This window comes from Salvelinus alpinus, chromosome 26 (genome assembly GCF_045679555.1).
Source record: "Salvelinus alpinus chromosome 26, SLU_Salpinus.1, whole genome shotgun sequence".
Classification (NCBI taxonomy): Eukaryota; Metazoa; Chordata; class Actinopteri; order Salmoniformes; family Salmonidae; genus Salvelinus; species Salvelinus alpinus.
In genome coordinates, this window is record NC_092111.1 from 6,508,793 (window position 1) to 6,519,803 (window position 11,011).

At 43.4% G+C, this 11,011-nt stretch overlaps 1 protein-coding gene across 3 annotated transcripts in view; it reads right to left on the reverse strand.

The window, feature by feature from the left end:
- The window catches only part of LOC139554285 (sterile alpha motif domain-containing protein 12-like), a 116,965-nt gene extending 106,473 nt beyond the window's left edge, over positions 1 to 10,492 (reverse strand). Inside the window, exon 1 of one of the 3 annotated variants that reach the window (XM_071367056.1) lies at positions 2,904 to 3,670. In XM_071367056.1, the coding sequence (XP_071223157.1) occupies positions 2,904 to 2,964 (61 nt within the window). In that variant the 5' untranslated portion in view covers positions 2,965 to 3,670. Of the gene's footprint in view, positions 1 to 2,903; positions 3,672 to 10,264 lie in introns of those variants that run through there. The other 2 variants (XM_071367057.1, XM_071367055.1) reach the window with 2 other exon arrangements.
- Between the last annotated feature and the right edge of the window lie 519 nt (positions 10,493 to 11,011).

Here is an 11,011-nt window from a genome sequence, read left to right on the forward strand (position 1 = left end):
CGGAATGACTAGAACACAGAAGAAATAGCTAGAAGACATTCATATCAGTGTGTATCACTGACAACCACAGCTTTGAGGTTAAGTATGATACCACGTAGGTGCTGTTAAAAGTGTTTTCTCCCTATACTGTGGGTGCTTCCACAAAGCCCTGAGTAAACAAAGTGAAAGCGGCTAGTGTTGAGGTGCAACAAAGAGCCTGTCAGGTTCCTCGGGAAGTGTAGCCAGCATCTTCCCCTGGGCTGAGAGGCCTCGCTGACGCCAGGTCTCTAGGCCGGCGGAACTGAGGGATTCGATTTAGGCTTCTGAATGGACCGCACCGTGAGGAGGGTCGGGGTAGGATGCATTAGAGCGGCTGAGCAGAGAGAGGCCAGACTGAAGGGAATGGACAGAGTCGGCCAAAGGGGTAAACACTGTTTTTAAATCAAGGGTTTTAAGCAACGGCAAGCTAGCTAGCTAAAAGGCTATAAATGTTTAACGCTTTTCGACCGGTCCTCAAACTAATATAATTGGTTCAGAGTTTGTTTTGATATTTCAACATGCGTGTCGTAATCGCGTTTGGTGTGGGGGGACAAAATCAATTTGCGCACGGTGGCGGACGTCCGGTTTGGGCATGGTGTTAAGCAATGTTCTGTAACAGTTCACTGGAACCCTCAGCCACAAAGCCGCTTACAGTGTCCCAAGTATTATGCAACAGATGACATAAGCAGTCATAACAACTTATGTCAGTATGTGCAAGATAAGCTTTCACTGTCATACAGCAGATCATGCAGCGGGACATTGTCATGACTGTTCGTATCACTTGTCATGAAGCGACACCAGTTGTGACATCACAGACAACTTTATGAGAACTATGTCCTCTACATGTTTTCACGGCAGTATTAAGTTAGGCTTCATCACATAGAGGCACCATCAAGTAGAACAGCACATTTGTAACAGCACTGGTCTTTAATCAAGGGTGTGTGTGTGTGTGTGTGTGTGTGTGTGTGTGTGTGTGTGTGTGTGTGTGTGTGTGTGTGTGTGTGTGTGTGTGTGTGTGTGTGTGTGTGTGTGTGTGTGTGTGTGTGTGTGAAGATTGAGGGAGGCACGGTGTCTGCCCATAGGCTGTCTCACGATTTTGACATAATGAAAAAATATAAAAATCGCAACACGCAACAATTTCTAAGATTTTACTCAGTTACAGTTCATAAGGAAATCAGTCAATTAAATATAAAATGATTAGGCAATAACCTATGTATTTCACATGACTGGGCAGGGGGGCAGCCATGGGGTAGTCCCACCCACTGGGGAGCCAGGCCCAGCCAATCTGAATGAGTTTTTCCCCCACAAAGGGCTTTATTACAGACAGAAATACACTGCCAAATTCTCTAAAACAACTTTGGAGGCAGCTTATGCTAGAGAAATTAACATTCAATTCTCTGGCAACAGCTCTAGTAAAGATTCCTGCAGTCAGCATGTCAACGGCAGGCTCCCGCAAAACTTGAGACAACTGTGGCGTTGTGTCGTGTGACAAAACTGCACATTTTAAAGTGGCCTTTTATTGTCCCCAGCACAAGGTACACCTGTGTAATGACCATGCTGCTTAATATGACACACCTGTCAGGTGGATGGATAATCTCGGCAAAGGAGAAATAATAACAGGGTTGTAAACAAATTTGTGCACAACATTTTAGAGAAATAAGCTTTTTGTGCGTATGGAACATTTCAGCTCATGAAACCAACACTTTACATGTTGCGTTCGTATTTTTGTTCAGTATATTTTCTGTGAAGGAAAACTATAGATGCACGTCCCCGATCACTCTATTGAAGTAACAAAACAAAAATCTATTTTTCTTATATCGGAATATGCCGCCTCATATTCCGATATAAGACTAGGACGGCGCGACGGTATGAAAATCATGATACCGCCCAACCATAATGGACATACACAAATGAATACATACCATATCATACTAAATGGAGTGTCCCGGATTTATATTTACTATGTTGTCTACCCCTGAATCCAGGTTGTTTAAACTCAGCATAGAAAGGACTCAATCACAGAACAGCCTACACGCATTTATATTCGTTACAGGACATTTTTGCAGGCTAGAGAGTAGGACCAAGGTACATTTTGTCTCTCTGTACGTAGGCCCTATATGGTATTAGTAAGAATTAAATGTCTAGATATGGGGGCATCCTTATTAAAAGTGTGGAAAAGCTGCATATTCTGCCTAAGAAATATCCAAATACAATCTCCAGCGCATTACAAGGATGTTTGGGGAGCTTTAGCAGAATAAGACCTGACCTTGGGTGAGATTAGAAATTCTTCTGATTTGCAGCTCACATATCTACACACAATCTCTGCAAGGCAAGAGAATATTGCAGCGTCAGAATCATTTCTGCAGATAAAGGCATACCTTATCTGCAAATATAGCTAAGTGTTACCACAGTGAAGTTGGTCATTGAGAAAATGTTAAATGGTATAACAATATTTAGAGCAAGGACATGTTGAATAGACCTGAGTCTGCAGTCTGGTCATATGGGCTACATAGGAGTTTAGACTTTTCCTCACCAGTACTACATAATAATAACACAATCCCAGGAGATGCAGGGGTGACCCAGGACAACACATGAATGATACACACTTAACATTACACATGATGATCACACGGTTCAGTTTGAACAAATGTTGCATTTCAAATTAGTGATGGTAGGTGTTGATTACACCAAAACACGTTACATTTTTACTGGAGAAGTGAAACCAGAGAGACCGTTTCGGGTTTGAAAGTGATAGCATCAGTGCATGGCAACACTTAAAGATCATGAGATAGGCAACCCGTCCACAATAATTCTCGTCACACCTGACACAGAGGAGGGTTTCATTATAAGTATACTCCCATAGGTTATGAACCCACCAAACATACCTCTCATTGGATTCTGGATCCACAAGATGCCTCCAATAAGGTGAGGTGACTGGCCGAGCATCGCGGAACTGCACACTATGGCGATCTATAGCGTCTTGCCTTCTTCACAGAATGTCCACAACGTCGCCTTACGAAACTAAAGGCTATTATCACTGGTCTGAACAAAGCCGTTCGCTTGTCTACATGGCATAATTCCTAAACCAGACCTTACTGTAGATACTCGGCAGAAATAACGCGCTATCTATTTAATGCAAATAAAAGGCTTTAAAATTTCAAAAAGTGATGTTTCCTACGCAGATGGAGCACTCACCACGGGCATGTTAGTGAACAGGTGCAGACCGCAAGCACCGCACCGTAACAGCGCGCGTCACAAATGTAGACTAATTATGCAAACGGTTGCTCTACATTTACCCACACCGGCATAGAATGTAAATCATTATTGAAGAGAAAGATCTATTCTCTAGTATTTTCATCACAGCTCTTTCGAAGCAACGCTACACAGGGTTTCAAATACCGACTGACGCCTGCGTATTAATACTGATCGGTATATCATGTGAATGGACTCCTTTCCCTCTTTGCAAACACCATTGTGGTATCCATAGCAATTGCACTGTAGGAATAGATGACCGATGACCAGGCCAAAAATTATATAGAGCGCGGCAACTGCAACATCGTCCAATCACAGGCTTTCACATTTGAGCGCAGGTGACCAAGGATTGTCTATTATATTGACAAGATATTCGAGTGACCGCTCTAACAATGGAAATACATGTCCTCAAAGATGGAAGGCAGGAGGGGTGGACCATTCTAGCTAATGAGAGGGATGTGAAAAACATGCCATAGAGATAGATAGAGGACTAATCTTTGTATCAGCGCTATTATAACGTCTGTGACTGCATGGGCAGCGCTACTGATCTCCAGCGCTGCCCATCTCCATTTTAAAGAAGTACATTTTCTTCTTCATTGGCTGATTACTCCCAACTCATAGGAATCCCCACCCAGTTGACTACTTTAAAATGGTGATGAGTCCTCTATCTAGCTCTTTGACCACAGGAACAACTCCAATATAAAGTCAGGGTAAATTGCCGAAATGTGTGTCCACTTATAGCAGTGCATTTGTAACAACCTAACCATTACTGATATTGAATCAAATATACCTCATGTAGCAAATGAGTAATTATTTTTTTTTTTACCAAATTCGACCTCCATACAAAAATTACTCACTTCATGGGCTTATGTTTGTGGACAGATATTGGGCAGAGTAAAACTTTTCCGGTTTTCAGCAAAAAAAAGGAAGCTAGGTTGAATTAGCTGTATCCCTTAAAACCGGATGCATCTGGTTGTTGTCAACTCCATTAAGCCTACCGTTCAAGAAACAAATGTGCCAGAAACCCATCACTGAGGGAGTTTTATTAACCTTAGCCATGGTGCACCGGTCAATGGCCCGTGACATGAACGCGGTGAGGGAGGAGTGCCCTTCTCAAATGAAACCGTAATCTGTGGCTCGGTCATGTTGTCAACAAGGCAGCATGGTGCATCGTCCAAAAACAGATATCTCTTTTCCATAAAATCTATGTTTTGAAGGCATATAAAACATTTTTATCAAAAGCAATCATTTTTGCATGTCAAAAGTAAACTAACTACCTACTTAGCCTAGCATAATTCACGTTTGTTTTGAGCTGACTTCGCCTTGGCTTTGAATGGGGCACCTGGCTCACGCACAGGAGTCAGCCCAGTTCCAAAACTAATGAAATCACTGAGGGTTCGATTAATCTCGCACAGGCGCCCCTGTAGGTGTGTTTTGCCCCGGCTGAAAGTTGATCGCATTCGAGCGAAGTCGGCTTAAAACAAAAGTGACGTATTTAAGCACATGTATTTATTTGTAGGTTTCTGTGTTTCCCCCATGCAAAGTGATTGCTTTTGATAAAAATGCTTTATCTGCCTTCCCGATGAAAACTAGTTCGAAAATGTGAACTTTTATTTGATGGAAAAGAGATGTATGTTTCTGGAAGATGCACCATGCTGCCTTGCTGACAAAATGACAGAGCGGCGCAGATTACTGTTCCATTTGAGAAGGGCGCTCCTCCCTTCCAGCTGTCGCCCAATGAGGTGATGGGCCTTTGCCCGGTTCAACCCGGGCATGCTTCAAATACTTCACTTTTCACCCAGTACAAAATCCTCCAACGAGGTAACCCGGGCCAGATAATTGAATCCCCTTACTGCCTATATCAGGTTGATTAATCCATAGACAGTGATATCATGCCTCGTCTCACTGCTGAAACAAAACAAACAACCAATTTTAATAAACAACATTGAGTTATCTTACCTTCCACAGCCATTGTGCTACTCTATACATTCGGGAATCATTCATCCAGTAGTAGAATGCAGAACTCAATATGCTTTGATTGTACATCGTCGTTTTGGTTGTTATCACTTGCTGCTGGAAAACTGGGGTGCACAGCAACTGCCTCTCAAAGAATTGTGGGGAGTGTAGGCAATTTCCAGACTTTAGGAAGTGTTTAATTTGGAACACCAATTAGCAAGTTATTATAAGGCATATTTCGTGTTTGTAATATTTAAGATTTCCTTAATTTCCTTTTCTGAAACTGTAAGTGCCAGGGGATTGGAGAAAAAAAACGGATACACCTAACAAAAATGACTGGAACTGAGTGTCTTTCATATTCTTTCTTCCAGTATCACATTTTCTGTCTGTGTGTGTGTGTTCCCATAGGCTCACAAGCATGATGCTCACAGCGCTACTGCATAGTGCGAAGGCTTGCAAACTATCACAGATTAAAGGGAAACCCAGCCGAGAGCTGACCAGTGATGTGAGCCTACCAGAGAATGCGCTGTGTCTTCACTGACATTTTCAACCACTCTCTGACCCAGTCTGTAATACCTACATGTTTCAAGCAAACCACCATAGTCCCTGTGCCTAAGAATGCCAAGGTAGCCTGTCTAAATGACTAATGACCTTGTCCCACACACATCTGTAGCCATGAAATGCTTTGGAAGGCTGGTCATGGCTCACATCAACACCATCATCCCAGAAACCCTGGACCCACATCAATTCGCATACCGCCCCAACAGATCTACAGATGACACAATCTCTATTGCCCTCCACACTGCCTTTTCCCACCTGGACAAAAGGGACCCCTACAGTACATGAGAAGGCTGTTCATTGACTACAGCTCAGCATTCAAGCTCATCACTGAGGTAAGGACCCTGGGACTGAACACTTCCCTCTGCAACTGAATCCTGGACTTCTTGATGGCACACCCCCAGGTGGTGAGGGTAGGCAACAACACATCCACCACGATGACCCTCAACACAGGGGCCTCTCAGAGGTGCTTGCTCAGTCCCCTCCTGTACTCCCTGTTCACCCACTACTGCGTGGCCGCGCATGACTCCAACACCATCATTAAGTTTGCCAACGACACAACGGTGGTAGCCCTGATCGCCGGCGATGATGAGACAGCCTAAAGGGAGGAGGTCAATGACCTGGCAGTGTGGTGCCAGGACAACAACCTCTCCTTCAACGTGGGCAAGACAAAGAAGCTTATCGTGTACCACAGGAAACGGAGGGTCGAACACGCCCCCCATTCACAACGACTGGGCTGTAGTGGAGCGGGTCGAGAGCTTCAAGTTCCTCTGTGTTCACATCACTAAGGACCTATCATGGTCCAAACACACCAACACAGCCGTGAAGAGGGCACGACAACGCCTCTTCCACCCTCAGGAGGCTGAAAAGATTTGGGATGGACCCTCAGATCCTAAAAAAGTTCTACAGCTGCACCATTGAGGGCATCTTGACTGGCTGCATCACCGCATGGAATGGCAACTGCTCTGCATCTGACCGCAAGGTGCTACAGGAGGTAGTGCGTACGGCCCAGTGCATCACTGGGAACGAACTCCCTCCCATCCAGGACCTCTATACCAGGTGGTGTCAGAGGAAGGCCCTAAAAATTGGCAAAGACTCCAGCCACCCAAGTCATAGACTGTTCTCTCTGCTACTGCATGGCAAGAGGTACCGGAGGGCCAAGTCTGGGACCAAAAGGCACCTGAACAGCTTCTACCCACAAGCCATAAGACTGCTGAACAGTTAATAAAATGGCTACCTGGACAATTTACATTGACCCCCTTTATTATTGATTTATCTTAATTGTTTTACACTGACTCCCTTGCACTGTCTCTATGCACACCCACTAGACTCTACCCACACACTCACAGATTCTACACTGACACTCCAACACACACACACACACACACACTCACACACACAAAACACACACACACACACACACACACATGCATATTGATGCCACACACACACAGAGACACTTTCACACTTCACATACGCTGCTGCTACTCTGTTTATTATACTGTATATCCTGATTGCTTAGTCACTTTTACCCCTACCCACATGTACATACTATATTACCTCAATTACCTCAACTACCTCGTACCCCTGCACATTGACTCGTACTGGAGCACCTTCCTAATATTGAGTTGCACGCCTCCCTTTTGCCCTCAGAACAGCCTCAATTCATCAGGGAATGGACTCTACAAGGTGTCGAAAGCGTTCCAAAGGGATGATGGCCCATGTTGACTGCAATACTTCCCACAGTTGGGAAGATGTCCTTTGGTTGGTGGACCATTCTTGATACACGCGGGAATTTGTTGAGTGTGAAAAACCCAGCAGCGTTGCAGTTCTTGACGCAAATCAGTGCGCCTGGCACCTACTACCATGCCCCGTTCAAAGGCACCTAAATATTTTGTCTTGTCATTCACCCTCTGAATGGCACACATACATAATCCATGTCTCAATTGTCTCAAGCCTTAAAAATCCTTCTTCAACCTGTCTCCTCCCCTTCATCTACACTGATTGAAGTGTATTTAAGTGACATCAAAAAGGGACCATAGCTTTCACCTGGTCAGTCTATGTCATGGAAAGAGCAGGTGTTAATAATGTTTAGTATACTCAGTGAATAGCTTCGTTATTTTTATTTTTTTTTACAGTCGAGAGGAGTCAACAGCTTCAAGTTCCTCGCTATCCACATTACTAAGTATGGCAACTGCACCGCCCTCGACCGGAGGGCCCTACAGATGGTGGTGCTGACAGCCCAGAGCATCACTGGGGGTGAGCTCCCAGCCACCCAGGACGTCATGTCAGGCGGTGTCAGAGAAAGGCCTGAAAAATTGCCAAAGGCTCCAGTCACCTGAGACACTGTTCTGGACTGTTCTCCATGATCCTCTCTGGCAGGGAGTACTGGTGCATCAAGGCTAAGACCAATAGACTTCTAAACAGCTTCTATCCCCTGGCCATAAGACTGTTAAATGGCTAACTACTGCTCCCCCTCACATCTACGCTGCTGCTAAAAGTATTATTGCTTAAATGTATTACGACCACTACGCTGCTGTTCATTGATTATTGATTGCCAATGCCATTTAGTATCTATCTATTTATCCTGCTACTGGTCACTATTACTCCTATTTACATGCTGCTGCCATACTGTTTACTATTATTATTATTATAATTTATCCTGCTACTGGTCACTATTACTCCTGTTTACATGCTGCTGCCTTACTGTTTACTATTATTATTATTATTATTATTTATCCTGCTACCAGTCACTTTCTCCTAATCCCTGTACCTACAGGTGTGGCGCAGTGGTGTAAGACTCTACATCTCTGTGCTATAGGCGTCACTACAGACAACTTGGTTCGAATCCAGACTGTATGTCACGACTTCCACCGAAGTTGGTCCCTCTCCTTGTTCGGGCGGCGGTCGAAGTCGCCGACCTGCTAGCCATCGCTGATCCTCTTTTCATTTTCCTTTGGTTTTGTCTTGTATCACACCTGGTTCCAATCCCATTCATTACATGTTGTGTATTTAACCCTCTGTTCCCCCTCATTGTCCTGGTCGGTGATTCTGTAAGGGTGCGTGCTGGTGGCAGGGAAGTCAGGGGCAGGAGATCGAACTTGGTATAAAACGGAGCAGTTTAATAAGTGCTCAAAAACTCAGAAAACCAAAATATACAAAATAATACACGTGGGTACAAAACCCGTCGCACACCAGAACATATCTTGCACATAGCTTACAAACAAACAATCACCAACAAGGACAATGAGGGGGAACAGAGGGTTAAATACACAACATGTAATTGATGGGATTGGAACCAGGTGTGATGGAAGACAAGACAAAACCAAACCAAAGGAAAATGAAAAGAGGATCAGCGATGGCTAGAAGGTCGATGACGTCGACCGCCGAACGCCGCCCGAACAAGGAGAGGGACCGACTTCGGCGGAAGTTGTGACACTGTATCACAACCGGCTGTGATTGGGAGTCCCATAGAGCGGTGCACAATTGGCCCAGCGTCGTCTGAGTTTGGCCGGTGTAGGCCGTCATTGTAAATAGGAATTTGTTCTTAACTGACCTTGCCTAGTTAAATAATAATAATACAATTCTAGTTGGAGGATTCTGGATTTCCTGCTTATTCCCCCTTGATTTTGATTATCTTCCAACCAGGATTTCTAGAAAACCTGAGAAGTTTGGGAAAGTTACAGGAAAAAGTTACCTAAATTTTGCAACCTTTTACCATTTTTCCATTACTAAAGGGTAAAGACTTCGGGAGTTGTTGGAAAGGAAGCATTATTGTTGTGTTTCTGCGTTTGTCCTTTGTTAGCGATTATAGATAGAGTGCCTTCGGAAAGTATTCAGACCCCTTGACTTTTTCCACATTTGTGACATTACAGCCTTATTGTAAAATGTATTAAATTGTTATTTGTCCAACACTGCAAGACTAATACGTTTTAATGGGGACTGACTATTTTGTCCCTCAGAGTACTACTCCTATTCATTGGATTATCTTACCAGCCCTCTCTTATCACATCTCTGTGAAGCAAGTGGTGCTGTTATCTTTATATCCAGTCGGTCTGCTATCTGATTGAAAGTTAATGCTATTGGTTTTCAACACAGATTTTAAATTCAAAACAGTCAGATGCTATACAACGGTCTCAGATTCAGTTTTACAGCTATGGATTCCAACTATAACCAATGCATTCTTACATTGTTCTTACAGTACAAAACATTATTTACTACTATTCCCGTTATTAATTACTATTATTAACTATATTCTTGCTTTGTAACTACCGTGTACAAAAAATGAAGTGCCATGTATTTAAAATGTTTGCAGAATTTACATGTAACCAAAAAGAAAAAGCTGTAAAAACACAGTTATTTTTGTCCTCCGAAGAGGGGCGGTAGTGGATGGTCCAATAAAAAATTCAATATTAATAAATACTATTCCCACTTAATGATACGAGCAATATTCAAATAATAAAAACAACTCTATACTCACAGATAAAGTGTGCATATAAAACCTGTTTAGAGGTAGAAGTCAGTGAAGGAGCCAGCAGCGGGTGTCAGTGCATCAGTGTCTGATGTGAGAAGCACTGCTCTGTTCTGGAGTCTCTCCCAATGCCGTAGTCAAAGCCAAGGTGCTCCTATAATTACACCCGCTGACATTCCAATACATTTCCAGTGAGTGTATTCCAGAACATCTTTTAATGTCTATTCCTACCAGCATCAGCTTTGGCTTCCAGTTAAATATGTGCCTGAGGAACAAGGAAGCCATAGGCCACTGTAGCTGTGGGCGGTGTTATGCTCCGTATCACTGACGTTTATATTTAACTGGGTGACTTACATTTAGTGGTATTACCAGTCTGGCATGGTGAGGTAGGAAAAATCAGTTCCTCATAGATGGGCTTAATCATCAGAACATACCTCAGAGTACAAAGGACATTTGTTTGTGTGGGCGTGTGTGTGTGTGCAAGCTGTGTCTATCACATTTCAACATTAAAACTTCAGAGCGAAAAAAAAGAAGGAAGATAAATAAAGACAAGTCAACCAAAGACTGTGGATGGCGTCAGACTGCCAGGAAAAAAGAGAATGAATTGTTTGCCACAATATACATAATGTACTGAATACACTGGAACAAGGAACCCTGAGAACAATTCTGTTCCTGTTTTACGAATTAGCAAAGTCAGGTGTATTCCGCATTCATAAAGGGCAAATCAATATTTTGTATTCCTTAATTAAATATACA